Genomic DNA, 23458 nt, shown 5'->3' with positions numbered 1-23458 from the left:
GCCTGACTGTGAAAATTTATTTACAAAATAGGACTTAAAACACACTGTATTTCATATGATTTGCTTTCAGTTTACTTTTGGGAAACAGTCAACCAATTTCTTCTGTTACTGTTTGTAGTTCACTTTCTCCCAATGGTGACTCATTTTTCAGACTCAAAATATCAGTACAGGCAATGAAATTTCTTCCTTCATAATTTAACAACATATCCAAACATTTCAGTGCCTCAGTAAGTGTGATAACAGACGCGCTCTCTTCCTCTACTGGACACACCTTGTTCTCTGTGACTATCACTTACCTGATCTTATCCTGATTCATAGGCATAATTGCTTAACTGCTAGCTGATGTTTCCACCATTTATGTCTTCCGAACCAGTAGTTATTCATTGTAATTCAAACAAAATACTTGAGGCTTAGTTTTTTACTTTCTTAAAAAGTCAGTGAGTGACACACAGATACTTAGGAAGATAATTAGCAAGCTGGATCATCTGCACCTGAATAATTGGAAGCATGCTACACTTCACAAAGCTAAAAATACAGTTTCCTGAACTTAAAATATGCCATTCCACCTCAAAATTTCATAGCTTTTGCACATGAATTTTCCTTTTGATGCAGAAATCATTACAAGTATTATAGAGGAGGAGATAGTACACATATATTAAGGAATAAAGAATGGACAATGATTTGTAGATAACTAAACAGACAGTAAGAAAGGTAAAATGGTATGGGAAGGAAGAGAGCCACATTGGTGCTGTATAAAAATATTAGTTGTAGAGGAGAAGGAGGTAGAGACATGTTAAGGAATAAAGAATGGACATTGAGTTGAAGATAATATGCAGGTCTCACAAGGGCCTTCACAGATAGACACTACATACCAAACCTAGTCTGAAAAGAGATCTCTGTGATATATCCTCACACACCCACAGTCATTTCACCACCCCCAAGAATCAGCCACAAAGGAGTGCCCACATGTCACTCAGTATCACCCTGAACTGAAAAAACTGCTTCGATGGTATATCATCGTGCCCTGAAATGAGGGGCATCCTACCCAAGATCCTTCCACCCCCTCCTGAAGTGGTATTACATCTCCCATTCAACTTACACAATATGCTCATACACCCATATGCTAATCACACTCCCAAGCCCTTGCCACATGGTTCATAACCCTGTGGAATACCCATCCATCCACCCAGTACTTACCCTACCAATCATCAACAGAGCCACTTGTGAAAGCACCCGTTTCATATACTAAGTCTAATGCAATCACTGCATAGTTTTTATACTGGTATGAAAACCAACCAGCAGTCCAACCCAATGAATGGCCACTGCCAAAATGTGGCCAAGAATAAAGTTGAATACACAGTGGCACAACATGGATCCGAGCACAATCTCAATTCCAGTTGCTCCACTTAACACTGGATCCTTCCCTAGATCACCAGCTTTCCTGAATTATACAGATGGCAGTTATCCATGTAACACACATCCCTTTTCCATAACCCTCCTGACCTCAATTGCCATTAACTCACTGCCTCCACATCCTCTACCCAACAGTTTCCCTCTGCTCTGCAGCATCACCCCCTCCGAATTAACATCTCCACATGACCTTCATTGTGTGCCACAACCAACCAGCTCTTGCCCCTGGCCATCACACACTTAGCCTGTGCATTGTATGCCTAGTTCATGCACCTGCCTCTCCTCCCTCCTACATGCCTAGCCATCAAACCAGTTGCCTCCCTCCTAGCCACTAGGTAGCCACCACCCACCCTCTTCCTACCTCCTATGTCTCTCCCTCACTGCCCTGCACAAATCCCTACCCCAGCCTAGTCCATGTGTTGAACTGCATTTCTGGTATTGTGTGTCCAGTCGGTACTATGTACAGACAAAAGCATGTGAATGTGAATTTTCTTTTTACTCTAGCTTGGTAAAGGATTTACTCCAAAAGTTACCAAGTTATCTTTCTCTTTTGTGTCTGCCGGCCAATGATTCAATGCCTCTGTTAATCAGTGTGTGGTCTCCTTTACTCCTGAGTGATACATATTTATGAAGATTGATTACTTCATCAGGAAACACACTGACTGACAAAAAAAGTGAAGTACGCAGAAGACATGGTCAGATGTCACTGTAACTTTGTACACATACACACCATCACCGGGTACATAAATGTTTACAGTTGCAATTCTCTGTGGCAGGTAGAATGTCCATCAGGGTGCAATTATGACACTCATGTTCAGAAGTGTTACATCTACCTCTACATTCATATTCTGAAAAGCATGTGAAGTGCATGGCACATGGTATGTCCCATTGTACCAGTTATTAGGGTTTCTTCCTGTTCAATTCACATAAGGAGCGTGGAAAGAATGATTGCTTGAATGCCTCTGTGCATGTAGTAATTATTCTTATCTTATCATCAAGATCCCCATGTGAGCAATACGCAGGAAGTTTAGTATATTCCTAGAGTAATCATTTAAAGTCAGTTCTTGAAACTTTATTAACAGAATTTCTCGCGATAGTTTATGCCTGTCTTCAAGAGTCTGCCATTTCGGTTCCTTCAGTATCTCTCTGACACACTCCGAAGAATTAAACAAACCTGTGACCATTCGTGCTGCCTTTCTCTGTATACGTTCAATATCCCCCATTAATTCTATCTGGTATCTTATGGTGAAGAGAATACTGCATGTGATACACAATTCATAAAAGTTCCTATTAGGAACCATCTCTTCTCATAGGTAGGAAAAAAATTCACAACGTAGAGTAGCCCATATTGACAAACATCCCAGTCTTGAAAGTCAGATTTTATAAGTACACTGAAATGCTGCTACATTTGAAGATGAACAATACGGAATTTGTATTTACTTCATTGGATAATGTATGAAAATGCAGCGGACGAAACTCGGGGCGGAGAAAAAAGCTCGTCTTCCACCTTTTTTTAAAATTTATTTACTGACTCAGAGGTTTCGGCGCCAGTATTTATCTTTGTGCCTGCAAAGCATGCCTGTGTAGCGCTACATATATTCAACAGCAGAAGTTAGTTGTGGCGGCACCTACCAACATTTTTCAGAACTTACTTTGCACTCGATTCTAAGCCACAGGCGGTTTTTTGGGTTACAAAAACCGGAAAAAAGTGCGGCTTGGATTCGAGTAAATACGGTACTCATGTGAGAATGTGTTATCAGTATCTGACAAGAGTTTGAATGGGACCTCACTCTGGATCTCATTTGGCTGGCTGGTCAAATTGTGCAATATACAAATTTGTGGGCATTCAGATGTGCCACTGGCCCGATGTTGGACTGCATGGTGATGACAGGACAGGCATACTCGCCAAGGTTCCAGTTGGCCACATCCAGGCACCACAAGCCGGATAAATAAATAAAAAGGTCTCAGTTCTATAAATTCTCTTTCGATTCCAGCCATACCATTCAGAACAACCCTTATTGACAGCGAAACCCAATTTTATTACCATTTTCTTACTTCTTATATAAAACATGCTAGTTATAAATGTTTATTAAGTACATACCGCACACAATAAAAATTAACAAAGGAAACATAAAATGATCATCATTATAAATTATTTAGCATGATCACACACATCTGAAACAACAGGCCTAACAAAAAGGATGAAACATAGTCGTTCGAGGTTTTTAAAAAGTATTTGACACAGATGAATATTTCCCTTTTTTTGGCTCCCTTCTGTGCTGCAATAACTCTCCACTCTGTTTGCAACTGTACAACTGTTCCCCAGAATTCCCTTTTCATCAATTCATTTCAACAGATAGTCTTCAACAATGGCACATCCTCTTTCTCAGAGGATAAAGCATCTCCACTAATGGTAACCTGGCAAATACTGATCCCCCCTCCCATCCATCCCACCAGCCATTACTGACAGTAAATTCTGAATCTTCTATTTGTCACTGAAAATGCAATGCTTTTTTTTCTGCAATATTGGCCCAGTAAGCAGCAACCCTTTCCCTCTTAAATGTTCATGCCACAAAAATAAAGCTTCTCAACTTCTTTATGATTACCTCTGAAAATCATCTTTCTTACTTTTATTCCACTAGTTTGGGAAGCACACCGCTTTTCAATTTCTGCTCTATTTTTTTCTTGCTGTCTCCGAACAGTACTTTTTCCTAACCTTAACTCCAAAGCAATAGTTTTGGTTGCTACCCCAGAATCCAGTTGTGTTACAGCCCACAGTGTCTGGTCCATAGTCACTACAAAGTTCTTTCATTTATTACCCCTTTCAGGCACACTAATTAAAACACAAACAAATTATTTAACAATGCACTTTCTTTGGATGTCTGAAGAAACAAAGAACACAGGGTTACCAACAGAACTGCTCTCCATGTGTGTTCATTGTTGTTTTTTGAGTGCTAGAAGAGGGCTTCAATAGTATCATTTGTTGAAGAGTGGTTCCGGTAATTAATTCAGTATTAATAATACAATATGTACCTAATACCTATGACTCCAAAATGTGCTAGGAGCACACAACACACACAAAACATTTTGAAAGGCCACGCAGCAATGTAGCTGGCACCCACTTGCTAATGCTTTGCAAAAATACAGTACATACAATAAATTAATCCTTTCTTATCAAAGATGATTATTATTATGATATTAATTAAGTAGGCTGGATAGTAAAAAGGCCGGATCAGATAGTCAAGAGACTACTGTAGTGGACACCCTGCAACACTGTGTGTCACCCCTTACCACTGGCTAAAGACTAGCAACAGCCAAACTAGGAAATTATCACCCCACACACAGGCTGCCATTGTCGTTGTTGTGGTCTTCAGTCCTGAGACTGGTTTGATGCAGCTCTCCATGCTACTCTATCCTGTGCGAGCTTCTTCATCTCCCCTACATCCTTCTGAATCTGCTTAGTGTATTCATCTCTTGGTCTCCCTCTACAATTTTTACCCTCCAATGCTAAATTTGTGATCCCTTGATGCCTCAGAACATGTCCTACCAAATGGTCCCTTCTTCTAGTCAAGTTGTGCCACAAACTTCTCTTCTCCCCAACCCTATTCAATACTTCCTCATTAGTTATGTGATCTACCCATCTAATCTTCAGCATTCTTCTGTAGCACCACATTTCGAAAGATTCTATTCTCTTCTTGTCCAAACTATTTATCGTCCATGTTTCACTTCCATACATGGCTACACTCCGTACAAATACTTTCAGAAACGACTTCCTCTTCTTCAGAAATGCTTTCCTTGCTAATGCCAGTCTACATTTTATATCCTCTCTACTTCGACCATCATCAGTTATTTTGCTCCCCAAATAGCAGAACTCCTTTACTACTTTAAGTGTCTCATTTCCTAATCTAATTCCCTCAGCATTACCCGACTTAATTCGACTACATTCCATTATCCTTGTTTTGCTTTTGTTGATGTTCATCTTATACCCTCCTTTCAAGACACTATCCATTCCGTTCAAATGCTCTTCCAAGTCCTTTGCTGTCTCTGACAGAATTACAATATCATCGGCGAACCTCAAAGTTTTTATTTCTTCTTCATGGATTTTAATACCTACTCCGAATTTTTCATTTGTTTCCTTCACTGCATCCTCAATATACAGTTTAAATAACATCAGGGAGAGGCTACAACCCTGTCTCACTCCCTTCCCAACCACTGCATCCCTTTCATGTCCCTAGACTCTTATAACTGCCATTTGGTTTCTGTACAAATTGCAAATAGCCTTTCGCTCCCTGTATTTTGCTGCTGCCACCTTCAGAATTTGAAAGAGAGTATTCCAGTCAACATTGCTAAAAGCTTTCTCTAAGTCTACAAATGCTAGGAACGTAGGTTTGCCTTTACTTAATCTGGCTTCTAAGACAAGTCGTAAGGTCAGTGTTGTCTCACGTGCTCCGATATTTTTACAGAATCCAAACTGATCTTCCCCGAAGTAGGCTTCTGCCAGTTTTTCCATTCGTCTGTAAAGAATTCTTGTTAGTATTTTGCAGCCATGACTTATTAAACTGAGCCATGACTTATTAAACTGATAGTTCGGTAATTTTCACATCTGTCAACACCTGCTTTCTTTGGGATTAGAATTATTGTATTCTTCTTGAAGTCTGAGGGTATTTCACCTGTTTCATACATCTTGCTCACCAGATGGTAGAGTTTTGTCAGGACTGGCTCTCCCAAGGCTGTCAGTAGTTCTAATGGAATGTTGTCTACTCCCGGAGCTTTGTTGCCACTCAGGTCTTTCAGTGCTCTGGGAAACTCTTCACGCAGTATCATATCTCCCATTTCATCTTCATCTGCGTCCTCTTCCATTTCCATAATATTGTCCTCAAGTACATCGCCCTTGTATAAACCTTCTATATACTCCTTCCACCTTTCTGCCTTCCCTTCTTTGCTTAGAACTGGGTTTCCATCTGAGCTCTTGATATTCATACACGTGGTTCTCTTCTCTCCAAAGGTCTCTTTAATTTTCCTGTAGGCAGTACCTATCTTACCCCTAGTGAGATAAGCTTCTACATCCTTACATTTGTCCTCTTGCCATCCCTGCTTATCCATTTTGCACTTCCCGTCGATCTCATTTTTGAGACGTTTGTATTCCTTTTTGCCTGCTTCATTTACTGCATTTTTATATTTCCTCCTTTCATCAATTAAATTCAATATTTCTTCTGTTACCCAAGGATTTCTACTAGCCCTCATCTTTTTACCTACTTGATACTCTGCTGCCTTCTCCACTTCATCCCTCAAAGCTACCCATTCTTCTTCTACTGTATTTCTTTGCCCCATTCTTGCCAATTGTTCCCTTATGCTCACGCCTGAAACTCTCTACAACCTCTGGTTTAGTCAGTTTATCCAGGTCCCATCTTCTTAAATGCCCACCTTTTTGCAGTTTCTTCAGTTTTAATCTACAGTTCATAACCAATAGATGGTGGTCAGAGTCCACATATGCCACTGGAAATGTCTTACAATTTAAAACCTAGTTCCTAAATCTCTGTCTTACCATTATATGATCTATCTGAAACCTTCTAGTATCTCCAGGGTTGTTCCATATATACAACCTTCTTTTATGATTCTTGAACCCAAGTGTTAGCTATGATTAGGTTGTGCTTTGTGCGAAATTCTACCACGCGGCTTCCTCTTTCATTTCTTACCCCCAATCCATATTCACCTACTATGTTTCCTTCTCTCCCTATTCCTACTGACGAATTCCAGTCACCCATGACTATTAAATTTTCGTCACCCTTCACTATCTGAATAATTTCTTTTATTTCATCATAGATTTCTTCAATTTCTTCATCTGCAGAGCTAGTAGGCATATAAACTTCTACTACTGTGGTAGGCATGGGCTTCGTATCTATCTTGGCCACAATAATGCATTCACTATGCTGTTTGTAGTAGCTTACCCGCATTCCTATTTTCCTATTCATTATGAAACCTACTCCTGCAGGACCCCTATTTGATTTTGTGTTTGTAACCCTGTATTCACCTGACCAGAAGCCTTGTCCCTCCTGCCACCGAACTTCACTAATTCCCACTATATCTAACTTTAACCTATCCATTTCCCTTTTTAAATTTTCTAACCTACCTGCCCGATTAAGAGATCTGATATTCCACGCTCCGATTCGTGGAACGCCAGTTTTCTTCCTCCTGAGAATGACATCCTCTTGAGTAGTCCCCGCAGGAGATCCGAATGGGGGACTATTTCACCTACGGAATGTTTTACTCAGGAGGATGCCATCATTATTTATTCATACAGTAAAGCTGCATGCCCTTGGGAAAAATTACGGCAGTAGTTTCCCATTGCTTTCAGCTGTTCACAGTACCAGCACAGCAAGTCCGTTTTGGTTAGTGTTACAAGGCCAGATCAGTCAATCATCCAGACTGTTGCCCCTGCAACTACTGAAAAGGCTGCTGCCTCTCTTCAGGATGCACACGTTTGTCTGGCCTCTCAACAGATACCCCTCCGTTGTGGTTGCACCTACGGTACGGCTATCTGTATCGCTGAGGCACGCAAGCCTCCCCACCAAGTGCAAGGTCCATGGTTCATGGGCTGCCATTAACACAACAAAAATGACTAGATTTGGAGTGCTGCCATGACCAGAAAGCATGGAGTGTTAATAAATGGCACTGAATTTTGTTCAGCAGTGAATCGTTATTCTGCACTACCCTGGATGACCATTGTCCCCTCCTCCCAATGTTTCAGAGAGGCAAATTGGTGGTACTTCTGGAGTCACGGGAGGGGGGGGGGGGGGGGGGGGGGGGCAATCCAGTATCACATCATGGTTGGCAGTGATAAAGAAACACTGTCGGCACAATTTTAGGTCAGCTTGCCATAGGAGAGGATACAATGGCTTTATGACTCCCCTCCCAACAGTATCAGTGCATGTACCCAGGCCAGAGTGGGTGCAATGTCATACCCTTAAGTGCACTTAAACTGCCAAGTTATTTGTGAATATGACTTGATTCTGTACTCACTGAAGTAACATCACATACCCTCTCAATCCTTGAAGCTTTAATCTGTTTCCTTCTCCCGTTATGGGTCATTTTGCCACACAAAGTATAAAAGTGTGGTTTGGGGAGAGGGACAAACAGGGTAGAAGAGGATTATGAAAGAATATGTCAGTATGAAATATGTGGTTGTGGGAGGTGGCAGGGCTGGATGCAGGTAATCAAATGTAGAATACCGATTACTATGAGAAATGCAGAAAAATAGCTGAAGAAAGGGAGAAAAGATAGGAGCAGGTTTCAGTTGGTGAGCTATGGTGGTGTAGAAAAATAAGATACAGAGTTTGAGGGTGATGTGAGGCAGGTGGGAAGAACAGGAATGTTGTGGGATCAGGAATGTGGAAGGAGGCCTGGGCATGTTCCACTTTTAGATGGAAACACAACACAACTGAAACTTTGTATTACACTTGCAGAGTGCCCCAACCTGAAGTTTGCCAAGTGAGTTCTCAAACTGAGCAGGAGTGTAGACCCGGGGCTGTTGGAGTGAGGACTGGCCTCCTTCCGACCGCTGACTATCCCTGCGCTCCCTTTGCCGCTGCAGCTGCTGGTGGTGTTGTTGAGCAGCAATAAGGACACTGCCATCTTTCTGCTCATTTTTCAGTTGGCGGGACATAAATACCTGGAAGCAATTAAATATTGCACATTTATTCTTTTACTTGCAATTTTGTCTTCTCTCTATAGTGAATAAGGTTTTCTGAACAAATGTATCACTACACCTAAAATTTAAATACTGAAAAATTTACACAATAAACGTAGATAAGGGTATAGCATCATTGACAAAAATACAGAATGCTTTTGAATTTTGTATGTATTAAAATGGTTTGGAATACAGCACCACCACAAAAAACCCATTAATGGCTTTTAAAACACTGCTTTCTAACAATGCTGTAATTAGTTAGTTCATTAGTTTCATCACCACCTGTTTCAAGGCGAGAAAGTTTTCAGTTATTCTGGCATGAGTTTCTCTGTAAATGACATGACTTTTTTCATTTGTGTCTCAAACGGACAGGCAATTGTGAGATCAACATAACATAACCAAATAAGCTTTTAAATTTATTACAAAATTTTTTAGTTCTAAGCAAAATCATTTTTGAACCAGCCTTATATATCAGTACCGTTCCCCCCAAAAGTGCTCAAGATGCTTTTTGCCTTCCACATTAATAAAAATAAGACATTAGTTTTCAAACCAACCGTCTATTATAAAACTAACTTTTATTTTGAGCCTCTTCAGTATTCTGGACACATGCAGCATATTGCTCACTATTTGTTTCTCTTAATAGTCATGAACAACACTCACATATGAAAATTCTGATCCTTACTTCAGTAAAGCAAAAAATGAAAAACTTACGCACATCACCACCAAGCACTGGTACTAATATTGTGTGTATTATAAAAAATGTATGTTTCTGTTATTTTAAACCTACGATTCTATAGAACAATAAATGAAGATATTGCTCTAAACACATCACTTATTTTTTAAACAAATACTTGTTGCTATTTCAGTGATTTTTGGCCTCTCCTTTTTTAAACATTAGCTGTAGGTGCCAATAAATACGAAAGAAAATCCATCTTGCTACATCAAAACAATCTTAAGCATAAAGGAGAACTTTCAGATGTGTCACAAGTAAAGCAGTACATCAGAAGAAAGTGGGACCTATCCGATTCTCTTTCTGCATGCGAGATTTACAGTTAGCATTATGATAATTGTGTTTTTGAAAATAATTTCCTCCTTATTTATTTTGACAGTAATTAAATATATTTCTCAATATAGAGAATTGTTTAATTGGATAGATAAAAAATGTACTCACCAAGCAGCAGCAAAACACACACATAAAATACGGTTGTAATTGGCAAGCTTTCCCAGACAGTGGCTCCTTCTTCAGGCAGCAGGGTTGAAGGGGGGTTGAAGGGGAGTTGACGGGAAAAGAAGAGAGGTGAAGGAAAAGGACTGGTGAAATCTAGGGAAAGGGGTCGATTTCAGGAAAGTCAACCAGAACCGTGGGTCAGAGGAGACTGGCTCCGAAAGCTTGCCAGTTATAACCATCTTTTATGTGTGTCTTCTGCTGCGGCTTGGTGATTCAATTTTTTATCAACCTAATTAAATAATTTAATGATGTAAATAAAATAGAAAGAAACTTCCACGTGGGAAAAATATATTTAAAAAAAAAAGATTCCAAGACTTACCAAGCGGGAAAGCACCGGTAGACAGGCACAATAAAATAACACACAAACACACACACCAAATTTCTAGCTTTCGCAACCAACGGTTGCTTCTTCAGGAAAGAGGGAAGGAGAGGGAAAGACGAAAGGATGTGGGTTTTAAGGGAGAGGGTAAGGAGTCATTCCAATCCCTGGAGCGGAAAGACTTACCTTAGGGAAATCTGGCTAGGGTGAAGGCATGTTTGTGGAGGGAATGTAAATAAAATTTAATGGGGTCGTTGTAGGGATGTTGTGAGGTTGAAATGGTATTAGAAGGTGGAAAGGGTAACATGAGGTTAAAGTGAAAATAAAGAAACTTCCACATGGGAAAAATATATTAAAAACAAAGATTCCAAGACTTACCAAGCGGGAAAACGCCGGCAGACAGGCACAAGAACAAAACACACAAACACACACACAGAATTACTAGCTTTCGCAACCGATGGTTGCTTCTTCAGGAAGGAGAGGGAAAGACGAAAGGATGTGGGTTTTAAGGGAGAGGGTAAGGAGTCATTCCAATCCCGGGAGCGGAAAGACTTCCCTTAGGGGAAAAAAAGGATAGGTGTACACTCGCGCGCGCGCGCACACACACACACACACACACACACACACACACACACACACACACACACACACACACATCCATCCGCACATACACAGACACAAGCAGATGGATATGCGGATGGATATGTGTGTGTGTGTGTGTGTGTGTGTGTGTGTGTGTGTGTGTGTGTGTGTGCGCGCGTATACACCTATCCTTTTTTTCCCCTAAGGGAAGTCTTTCCGCTCCCGGGATTGGAATGACTCCTTACCCTCTCCCTTAAAACCCACATCCTTTCATTTTTCCCTCTCCTTCCCTCTTTCCTGATGAAGCAACTGCCAGTTGCGAAAGCTCGTAATTCTGTGTGTGTGTTTGTGGGTTTTGTTCATGTGCCTGTCTGCCGGCACTTTCCTGCTTGGTAAGTCTTGGAATCTTTGTTTTTAATATAATTAAATAATTTTGTCAATAATTGATTATTTTTGTTTCAATATATAGAAAAGAAATTGTTTTCAAGAAGGGAAGGAAAACATGCAAGCTGCTCTCCATAATAGATTGTAACTAATGAACATGCTCTAATTTTTGTGCCGTCTCATTATGAATTACTCACAGTATAATAATAATCATCTATGTGTGGCGTGTTAGTGTTAAGCTGCAGCATTTGAATGCCAAGCAACCACTGCCGTTCACGGTGGCTCATGAGACCAGCATATTCATCCACCACACCGTTCTGCTGCTGATGATTGTAATGCTGTCTGTGGTTGACAGCCTTCCCCACTGCCCGCAACCTCTGCTGCTGTAACTGTTGCTGTTGGATATGGAGTGGGTGGTGATGCATTGGGTGGAGTGGGTGATTCTGTTGCTGTAAGTGTTGATTCTGTTGCTGCTGCCACATATGGTCCCCCATCTGCAAGACATTACCATTCACACAACTAGTACACAAGGAGCCTAAATGATCTATATACTTACATCAGATGTGCAGATAAGTACTTACGTTCAGGAGCCATAATCTCAAACTAATGACAGAAACATGTAAAAAAATAGACGATAGCACACTTATCTTTTGGAACCAAATGTTCCTTCTTAATGGAGGAAAAAGGAATCGATTGAGGAAGGTCGGATGGGGTGGGGAGTGGGGAGTGGGGAAGAGGTAGGAGAGGGTGGCTGGTTAGATTAAACAAAACTTAGGCTAATAAGTGTCCTCCTCATATGACAACAAAAAATTCCCCATCCAAACTTGAGTATGAGGGGTAAACCCATAAATTATTTTAAATAGTGACATCATTTTCTGCAAAATATTCTGAAGGTAGGTTAGCACAAATAGGACCATTATGAGACGACCAGTGAGGGAAGGCTAGAAGAAGACCATTACACAGTGGACGAGCTCTATTAATGTGAGCATGCAACAGAGACAGTGTATCACTTTAAGGAATAGCTGAATAAGCTGAAATTAATTGTAAAAGATACAACAAAAACTGGAAAGGTGAAACAATTTTGGTCAGATGTTTAACATTTGTAGACTAGCTATTAGGAAACAAGCCATCAATGCTGTTATTTAAAGTGTTACTGGCACATATGTTGGGTTGGGTTGTTTTGGGGGAGGGACTAAACTGTGAGGTAATTGGTCTGAGGTTTAGGGAAGGATGGGGAAGGAAGTCGGCCGTGCCCTTTCAAAGGAACCATCCCAGCATTTGCCTGGAGCGATTTAGGGAAATCATGGAAAACCTAAATCAGGATGGCCAGAAGTGGGATTGAACCGCCGTCCTCCCGAATGTGAGTCCAGTGTGCTAACCACTGCGCCACCTCGCTCGGTGGCACATATGTAACTGCAAGAGTAATACATACTAAAAAAGAACAAAGTTTCATGATTTGTTTTTGATTTATGTCAGTTCTCTGGCAGAGTACAACTTTTTAAAATAATAATGACAGAATACATAAATATCCTTGCATGAAAAAAGTGTGAAGTGAGTAATTGACCAATTTTTTCCTTTTGAGCTTCCGAAATATCTTGACCACTCAACAAAAGTGACATCTTTGTAGCAGAACTACTGCAAACTGTGAAACCTAGTAAGTACACTCTTGAAATCACATCAGTTTGGTCATATTGGTTCAGCCATGTGCGAGAGAAGTTGTTACTTTCACTAATGTTTCTTTTGAAATAATTCTACACACTGACAACAGAATGCAGCACCAGTCAGTGGACCGGTAGTGAGAGGTCCGAACATTGTTTCCTGCTAAATTAACCCAGTTTTCTAGTGCCAGGTGGCTCGCGCAGCTTTTTAACATAAAGCTGTATGAAAAACAGATATTAGACACGTTATCAAGAGAAGCACTATCAAAACTGGATACAATTCACACATATTGGCAATTCTTTAGTTACAGTGCACAAACTCTATCATTTATACAATACAATGAGTTTATAGACTCTTGACACCAGTCATAGTCTATGTAAATAAAACTAGATAATATAATAATTTTATCCTACAACTATTCCATTGGTCGGTGTTTGAATACAAAAACAACAATATGGGATTGTAGGCCCACTTGTTTCTATGCCACGCCAGGCATTCCCACAAACGCTCTTCAACAAACTTGAGAAAATGACGGTGAAACTACATCAAACAAACATGAACCTCAAGTACAACAAAATCTGTTCATCCAACAATGTAATTCCTGATTATATTACAATTAAGTACACACCAAAACTGTATCTATAACACACCACAACACCAACTGAGTAACGCTGCCATACATAAGTTAATGGTTTTGTGTTTGTTCATTCACAGAATTTTAGTTAACATGATGTATGCCAAGAAGAACGGCAATAAAAAGCACAGAAAATAAGCTGGAAACAACGGCATCAATTGTGAAATCATGCTGTACATACAGTAAATAAGGTATTATGAAATTATTCACAGAAGTAATATGTGGAACAAAATACAATAATGTTTTACACTGTTTTATAAGTATGCTATTTCTATGTGTTTTAGAGTAAAATATCCCCCAGAGGATGGCGATATTTGTCGCTGAACCTAGTTTGGGGGAATAAATAAATAAATAAATAACAAAAGTGCTTGCATCAAGGTAGACGCACAATCCCATATTGTGGTTACTAGATAAATGTAATTGGATAGATTTAAAAAAATCTATTCAGGAAGTGGTGGCAGGAGAAAACACATAATGCAGAGTTGAAATTTGCAAGGTTTCAGAGTCAGTGGCTCCTTCTTCTGGCAGAAGGATTGAAGGGGAAGTAAGAAGGGTGAAGGAAACAGACTTGTGAGGTTTAGGACAGGGGAGAGTTTGGAAAACTCTCCCAGAACCCCAGGAGAGGACACACATACCTGACAAATTGAGAAGGAAAGACTGATTGTTGGGGACCGCACTAGCCAAGGTTTGAAACCCTAAGAATAAGCAAGACAGAGACTACTGACTAAACATTGTGCACATATTAATACGAGTGGAAAGCTAAGCACATTGTAACTGGTAGAGTTGGGTGGGGAAGGGGTATAGATCAGAAAATAAAAGATACAGAAAACTAAAAGGGAGTGAAGAAAGGAATGGTTACTGAGAAGAAACACTGAGACTGAAGAAATTAATGTAAATCAAGGCCACATGAGTGGCTATTAGAACCAAGGATATGTTGTAACACCAGTACCCACTGGTGGAATTCCAAGAAACTGTTGTCTGGGGAAAGACTCTATGGCATGTGTGGTAAAACAGGCACCGAGGTCGTGGTTGGAAAGTTGCAGAGCATGCTCTGCAAAAGGATATTGTGTGTTGCCAATACACACCTTTGTCTATTCCCACTCATAACTAATAACTTGGTGGTAGTCCTGCCAATGTAAAAGGCCAAACAGTGTTTACAGAACAGCTGGTACGTGATGTGTGATTTGAGAGGTGGCTCTCCCTTTGATAGTATATGTTTTGCCAGTTACATGGCTGGTATAGGTGGTGGTAGGAGGGTGCATAGGGCAAATCTTACAGTGGGGACAGTCACTGAGGTGGCAATAGTATGAACCATCGAGTAGGAGAACAGGTGCATAGGAGCAGAGGGTCTGACAAGGATATTGCGGAGATTTGGAGGCTGTCAAAAAGCTATTCTAGCTGTGGTGGGCAAAATGTGGGACAAATTCTACCTCATTTCAGGGCACGATTTTAGGAAGTCATAGCTTTGTCGAAGTAGCTGATTAATAAATTCAAGGCCTGTATAATATTGAGTGACAAGAGGAGTGCTTCTAAGTTCTCTTTTGCATGGATCAGCAGTACTAGGATTTGATTAAATGGACTGGAAGATCTGCCTTTGAACTAAACTAGTGGAGTAATTACAGCCAGTGAAGGCTGAGATGAGAATGGTGGTGTACTGCTGTAACACATCAGCATCTGAACAAACATGTTTGGCTCAGATGTATGGGAAGGAATTTTTGACACGGAAATGATGGCAACTGTCAATATGTATGTACTGGGGTTTGTTAGTGGGTTTAATATGAATGGAAGCGCGTAGCTGACCCTTGATGAGGATGAGGTCAATATCAAAGAAAACGGCATGGGATTAGGCATAGGACCAAGTGAAATTTAATTGCTATAATGTATTTAGAGATTCCAAGACTATGAGTCCATATGACAAAGATGTCATCAATGTATCTAGACCAAAACAGGGGCTGAAGCCTTACTGATTCAAGGAAAGCTCCCTCCAAGTGACCAGTTTCTCAGAGCTCTGCAGGTGGGAACTGTGTTCCAAAATGTGCTCGATTCCCGCCACCAACCTGGCCTTAATTTCTGTTTTCAATAACCATTCCTTTCTCCACTCCCTTTTAGTTTTATGTATCTTTCATTTTCTGACCTCTCCCCCCCCCCCCCCCCCCCACACACACACAAATACACACGCCTCTATCACTTACAATGCACTTAGCTTCCCACTCTTAACACATAACAATGTTTAACCAGCAATCTCTGTCTTGAATCTTATCCTGTCTTCCATCATTAACCTCCTAGGTTCTCAAACCCCAGCCAGTACGGTCCCCAACAATCAGTTTTTCCTTCTCATCCTGTCTGGTAAGTCTCACCTGACCTGGGGTTCTGAGCAACTTTTCCAAACACTCCCCATGTCCTAAACCTCACTAGTCCTCTTCCTTCATGCCTTTTCCTTCCCCTTCAACAATTCTGACACAAGGAGCCACTGGCTCCGAAAGCCAACAAATTTCCACTCCTTTTTATGTGTGTCTTCTCTGCTGCAACTTGGTGAGTAGGTTTTTTTTATCTATGCAGTTACATTACATATTTTTAAAAAAATTATTTTCACTGACGTAAGTAAATACTAGTGTCCTTAAGCAAGTGTTCGCTGTTATTTACACAGGCACCTACAAATGTGCAGTTAATAATAAAAAGTTGTTTGTAAATAATGTTAATATCTATTACATCTGTTATCTCACACAAGTTTTTATTACGACAAATAAAATGTATACTGCCATATTATGTAACTCAGCAACACTTGGAGTAAGTAATATTCCTCTGGGTTAGTATATAATTTGCAAGCTTGCTCTAAAATAGATCTTTCATGTCTGTCAAGTACAAATATGGTACTAAGTCATTTTCAGATGTAGTTTTCGGGATGTAAAGACAAGCAACTAATTCTAGATTGAAAGGGATATAGTCCCTTCAAGTGATATATAATGTAAGTAGAAAGCAAATGAGTAATAGCAAGGTAATCTATAACATGTTTCTTAAAAATGTGGTACAGCTGCAGAAATAGAACATCTTATCAAAAATACCATTTACCTTTACAAAGCTGAACTATCTGTATTTTTCATAAGGAGAGTGATATGTTTCAGTATTTTGCTATGTTAATGAACAGTGAGACACAGCAGGGCACCTATCACACTTAGAGCTCAATGGAGATTGAGTCTACTATAATAAGCTCTAAAAACAATTCACAATAGTTAATTATCAAAGCCCAGTAACGTTTTTACACAGGTTACAATGATGATGAAAAATGCACCCTACATTTATTGAATCAAATTTTTTAATCCATTTTCTCTAATTGGAAAACAGCAGTAACATCCGCAAAAATATACTACAAATTTTCACTTATAAAGCACAGGGAGTATTGGAAAGAATCATCTGATTTGGAATGCCTAGATTTCTGAAACTAATAGACATATATAATGAAATTTGTTTTTTGATGAATGGGAAACTCAAAAAGTCTTTTTTCATGTATTTTCATAGCCGTTCCACATGCCACCCCTTGAGGTGCACAGCATATGTCAATGTGGTATTCAAATTGTTCCCACACTGCTGCAAACATGTCTTAAATTACAGCTTCCACAGCTGCTGTTATGTGATATCTCAGTTCATTCATTGTTGTTGGTAACAGAGTCTTTTATACCCAAACACAGTCAGGTCTGGTGACCTTAGGGCCAGTAATTTAAAGCCGAGTCATTTGGTTTAGTGTGACCAGTTTGCCGTTCAGTAATCCTTTGAATTAAAAATTCCTGCACTCCCAGATTCCAGTGTGGTGGTGCTCCATACTGCTGGTAAATGAAGTCATTCGAATGAGTCTCTAACTGTGGGAAACAGAAGTTCTCACACATATCAAGATATGTGCTTCCTGTAACAGTGTTCTTGGCAAAGAAAAATGGACCATACACCTTTTCCTGTGAAACTACACAAAACACATTAAATTTTGGAGGGTACTTCTTATGTTGTAAATCTTCATGTGGTTGTTCTGTACCTCATATTCTCACATTATGTTGGTTCAACTTTCCCTTTAAAGAGAATGTTACCTCATCACTAAACAGTAAGCATGGAAGAAAACTGTCATCCTCCATCTTGCCAAGAATGAAATTACAGAACTCCACATGTTGTCGTCACTTTCACGAAGAGCTTTCAGTAGCTGAATTTTGTATGTTTCATGTGTAAAAGTCGACAACACACGCCTGATTGACACTGGGGGCACACTGAGCTGCATGGCAAATGGATTTATACGTACTCCTTGTGAAACTACGACAGATGCATTCGACGACTGTGCCAGACACTCTGGGACGATCCGGTGGTTTGCCTTTACACAAACAACCTGTTTCTTAGAATAGTTCATGCCTTCCTCTAATGCTTTGTTCTGTAGGAAGATCCATGCCACACCTTGTGCGAAAGTCACGCTAAACTGTTATTACTGACCCACACTGCGCAAAATGTAGAACACAAAATGCTTTCTGTTTTACCAACACCATTTTTACTAGAACTGAAGTGAGCGCACACTGCTTCTACCTAGCAGGAATAATGAAAAACTCAAGAGTCTGCTCATTCCAACATTACATTGTTCAAGCACATATCTTAAATAACATAAGAATTATTATTTTTTAAAAATTAGATGTCTCTTCTAGATACACCCCGTATTGTTTGAGATGTACGTGAACAACTTACTGTTGGAAAGACCAAGCTCTCGAGTTTTACATGGTTCCTGTTTCGTTGCAGCAGAGTGCACCCACTTCAATTCTAGTAAAAACGATGTCACAACAATAGCAGGCATTTTGTGTTCTATGTTTTGCGCAGTGCAGGTCAGTAATAATTGTTCATAACTTTCGTACTAGGTATGGTGTGGATCCTTATACAGTACAGGGCATTAGACGAAGGCATGAACAATTCCGAGAAACAGGTTGTTTGTGTAAAGGCAAATCCCCGGACCACCCTGAGTAACTGACCGCCCTGAGTAACTGACACAGATGTCAAACACATCCGTCTTAGTTTCACAACGAGTCCGCAGAAATCCATTCACCGTGCAGCTCAATGGTTCAACATGTCCCCAATGTCCATCCGCCATGTGTTGGGTCAATGTTTACATATGAAACCATACAAAATTTAGTTACTGCAAGCTCTTCATAAAGGTGACAAACAATGTGTCGAGTTCTGTAATTTCGTTCTTGACAAGATAGAGGATGATAGTTTCTTCCCCGCTTCATGTGTAGTGACGAGGCAACATTCTATTTAAATATAAAGGTGAACGGTGAACTGTCATATTATGAGAATATGGGGTACAGTACAACCATATGAGAGGAATTCTCCAAAATTTAATGTGTTTTGTGTAATTTCACAGGAAAAGGCATAAGGTCCATTTTTCTTTGCTGAGAACACTGTTACAGAAGCATATATCTCGATACTCTTGAGAACTTTATTTTCCCACAGTTGGATACTGATGTGAACGACTTCATTTACCAATAAGATGGGGCACAGCAACAATGGCATCTGGAAGTGCAGCAATTTTTAAATCAATGGGTTACTGAACAATGGATCGGTCGTAATGGACCAAATAATGCAGCCTTACACTACTGGCCTCCAAGGTCACTGGACCTAACTGTAGTTGATTATTTCTTGTGGGAGTTTATAAAAGATTGTGTTTATGTGCCTCCATTACCAACAACAACGAATGAACTGAGACATCGATTAACAGCAACTGTGGAAGCTGTAACTCAAGACATGGTCGCGTCACTGTGAGAACAATTTGAATACCGCATTAACATATGCTGTGCATCTCATCGCAAGGGTGGCATATTGATCATCTATGAAAAGGTATTTAAAGAAACACTTTTTAAGTTTCCCATTAAACAAAAAACAAAATTCATTGTATATGTTTATTACTTTCAGAAATATAGCCGCACCAAATCCGATGATACTTTTGATAAACCCTGTATATACTGGCAACGATATCCACCTTTATGAAATGTCCTCCTGAGTGACTTTCCTTAAGAAAGAATCTTAGCAAATGGTCACTTAGGATATTAAGTTCTACCACACATTTATACGATTATGAACAGGAAGAAAGAAATTAGTTCACTGGAATGATGGAACACATTGACATAAAGGATTTTCAGCCTAGTAGTATTGTATTTCATAGTTTGGGAACACTGGATAATGTGCATCAGTAAGGAGAAGTACTATGGTATAACCCCACTTTTACGTTCCCGGAATTAACATTTACCACCGTTTACGACATTTTTTTTATCGGTCCTATCATATTTCCTATGCCCACAATATTAATTTTCATCTGATTTTGCCTCAACATATTTATAATTTTCCTGCGATTTGCGCATTACAAAAAAATGTTTGTGGAGAAAAAATTGACGCTGGCATGACTTTGGATGTCCAGTAGTGATTACAAATATTATGTGGTTAAGTTTCTTGACACCAAAGCACTCCACTCAGCAGATTTGAACCAGTAAACATGTAAAAGTTGGAGCAATTTGTGAAATATCTCCCACTGCTGCCAAGCTCTAATGGCGCGGTGGCTGATGGGAGTAACTAGATTCATTCAAATGAAGATATCATGACTAATCACAACCATTTCCAAACTGTCTGTACTGCGCAAACGAAGTTTCGTTATTGTTGTGATCATCATCATGACACCTTTCTTGAACACTATTTGGCATGTTTCGGCATATGGCAACTTGGAGCGCTAGTTGACATTGTCATTCACTTTGCGTTGCTCAAATGTTTTTAGTTCAAATACAGGGCCAGTTACGTATTTTATTCACGCTGAGCAAAACATGTTTTGAGAAATCATTCTCATTGTCAAGTGGAGTATTTATGTATGTATTTTCTGTGATGTTACACAAACAAACAATGTGAGTGACAGTTTGCATGTGTGTGTGGTTTTCTGCATAACTGATGAGGCAAAGTATTTGATAACCTCAAAAAGATGACTACAGTGCAAGAGATGCAGAATAACACATATTCAAACACCACACAAAATACTTGTGTACATATTTGCACTTGAAAATGAGAAAAAATTCTCGAAACGCATTGCGCTAAGCATGAAAAAAATTCATAACTATTGCAGCAATTTCATTATTTAAATAATGAATGGCAGCTGCAAACTTTCCAAAACATCAATTATGACATAAAATTGAGTTCCTACTTCCACGACAGTTGTAAGTTCCAGTTACATCAGCTGTTTTTATTAGATAATAAACCTTTATTAGATAATAAAAAAAGTCCCTGACAAGTCTTTTGATGACTGTTATGTACATAATCATACATAAAGTGCAATGGGATATCCTAGGCATAACTTTTACAGTTTAAAATTTTACATTTTATCACGTTTTACGCCATTTTTTTTGAAGTCTCTTGAAAAGTTTAAAAGTGGGGTTTCACTGTATGTTCCAAGTGGAAGCTCTACTGGCAATTTAATCTCAATTTGATAAATGCTTGTAAGTCATCCATGAAAGCAGCTTATGATGGTAACGCTATTCCAAGAGTTAACTAGGAGTTATGTAAGAGACTGTACAAAATGCCATATTTTTCAATGATGATTATCAACTATTTAACACAGAATGAAGCATCTGTAAAAGTGAATAACAGGGGGAACATTACTAAGGGTGAGTATTGTTACTTTTTGTTGCTTCAGTATTTGCAGAGACATTTAGTTGACTAGGCAAACAGAAGCCAGCATATGGCCAGATATTTGGACAAAATGAAATTTATGGGAGGATTTGGCCACTTTGATGAAATTTTATAGTTCTGACCATAGTCATGATGAATTTGAACAAAATTATGAAATAGCAGCCTCAGAAATCCCAGGAAATCTTCCCCACACAGATTCAGACATTGAGTGGGTGTTTTTTTCCTTCTATTGTCCCATCACAAAAACATCAGATGAATGGCAATCTCATCAATGAACAGTTTGTACTCAGCAGACAATAAGACAGCAATTATATCTACTACTTACAGGAAACCCTGGACGAAATTGAACATTTGGCCCCCTGTGTGGCACATTTCTCAGCAATCCATTATCACCTGGAAAGACTTGTAGGCTTTTCCCAACAGTACCAGGATGGCCCATTAAATGTGGAGGTATGAACCTTAAGAGGTTTGGATTTGAACCTGAAACAAAAGGGGCCACTGTCAGCACTACATCACACCGGAGGGAGAACAGATCACACTCTGCCAAGTTTTCATCATCATCATCATCATCATCATCATCATCATCATCATCATCATGAAAGCGTTATTAACTAATTCCTGATATGTTGGATGACTTGTTCAGATAAATCATAACATGGAAGAGGTTTTAAACATCTGATTATAAAAGCCACAATTTTTATGTTAATGATTCATTGTATTATGCGTTCTGCAAACATTGCATGAATACTTCCATGGTTCCAAATATGCTCAAATCATTAGCAAAAATTTTCATAAATCAGGAGACACAAACAAATATCAACAATCCCTATGGCAAAACTGTATCTGACTTGCACACTGTTTTTCGAAGTTCTCAAAGGAAGCACAACTCGGGACAAACAACAAGTGAAACAGTGCAATAGCAGACAGATGCAGCTATTCTGAATTATGTCTATGTGTTAAGGTAGCATATAACATTTTAGTTGATCATCTTGTTGCTGTTGTCTTCAGTCCAGAGACTGGTTTGATGCAGCTCTCCATGCTACTCTATCCTGTGCAAGCTTCTTCATCTCCAAGTTTCTACTGCAACCTATGTCCTTCTGAATCTGCTTAGTGTATTCATCTCCTGGTCTCCCACTATGATTTTTATGCTCCACACTGCCCTCCAGTACTAAATTGCTGACCCACTGAGGCCTCAGAACATGTCCTACCAACCGATCCCTTCTTCTAGTCAAGTTCAATACTAAATTGGTGATCCCTTGATGCCTCAGAACATGCCCTACCAAATGATCCCATCTTCTAACCAAGTTGTGGCACAAATTCCTCTTCTCCCCAATTCTATTCAGTACATCCTTATTAGTTACGTGATCTACCCATCTGATCTTCAGCATTCTTCTCTAGCACCACATTTTGAAAGATTCTATTCTCTTCTTGTCCAAACTATGTATTGTTCATGTTTCACTTCCATACATGGCTACACTCCGTACAAATACTTTCAGAAACGACTTCCTCTTCTTCAGAAATGCTTTCCTTGCCATTGCCAGTCTACATTTTATATCCTCTCTACTTCAACCATCATCAGTTATTTTGCTCCCCAAACAGCAAAACTCATCTACTACTTTAAGTGTCTCATTTCCTAACCTAATTCCCTCAGCATCACATGATTTAATTCAACTACATTCCCTGTTTTTGCTTTTGTTGATGTCCCCCTTAAATACTCCTTTCAAGACACAGTCCATTCCGTACAACTGCTTTTCCTTAGCTATCTCTGACAGAATTACAATGTCATTGGCAAACCAAATATTTCTTCTCCATGGATTTTAATTCCTACTCCAAATTTTTCCTTTACCGCTTACTCAATATATAGATTGAATA

The 23458-nt window shown here is 39.5% G+C and overlaps 1 protein-coding gene across 4 annotated transcripts in view; it reads right to left on the bottom strand.

Annotated features, from left to right (window-relative positions):
• LOC126284282 (protein PAT1 homolog 1) overlaps positions 1–23458 on the bottom strand; it is a 113585-nt gene that overhangs the window by 42122 nt on the left and 48005 nt on the right. For all 4 annotated transcript variants that reach the window (XM_049983106.1, XM_049983109.1, XM_049983107.1 and 1 more), the window contains exons 7-9: positions 21912–22066; positions 11808–12104; positions 8885–9079 (exon numbers count right to left, since the gene is read on the bottom strand). In XM_049983106.1, the coding sequence (XP_049839063.1) occupies positions 8885–9079; positions 11808–12104; positions 21912–22066 (647 nt within the window). The remainder of the gene's footprint in view (positions 1–8884; positions 9080–11807; positions 12105–21911; positions 22067–23458) is intronic.

This window comes from Schistocerca gregaria, chromosome 8 (assembly GCF_023897955.1).
Source record: "Schistocerca gregaria isolate iqSchGreg1 chromosome 8, iqSchGreg1.2, whole genome shotgun sequence".
Classification (NCBI taxonomy): domain Eukaryota; kingdom Metazoa; phylum Arthropoda; class Insecta; order Orthoptera; family Acrididae; genus Schistocerca; species Schistocerca gregaria.
Note: the sequence above shows the minus strand (reverse complement) of the source record. Positions and strands in the feature narration are given on the sequence as shown.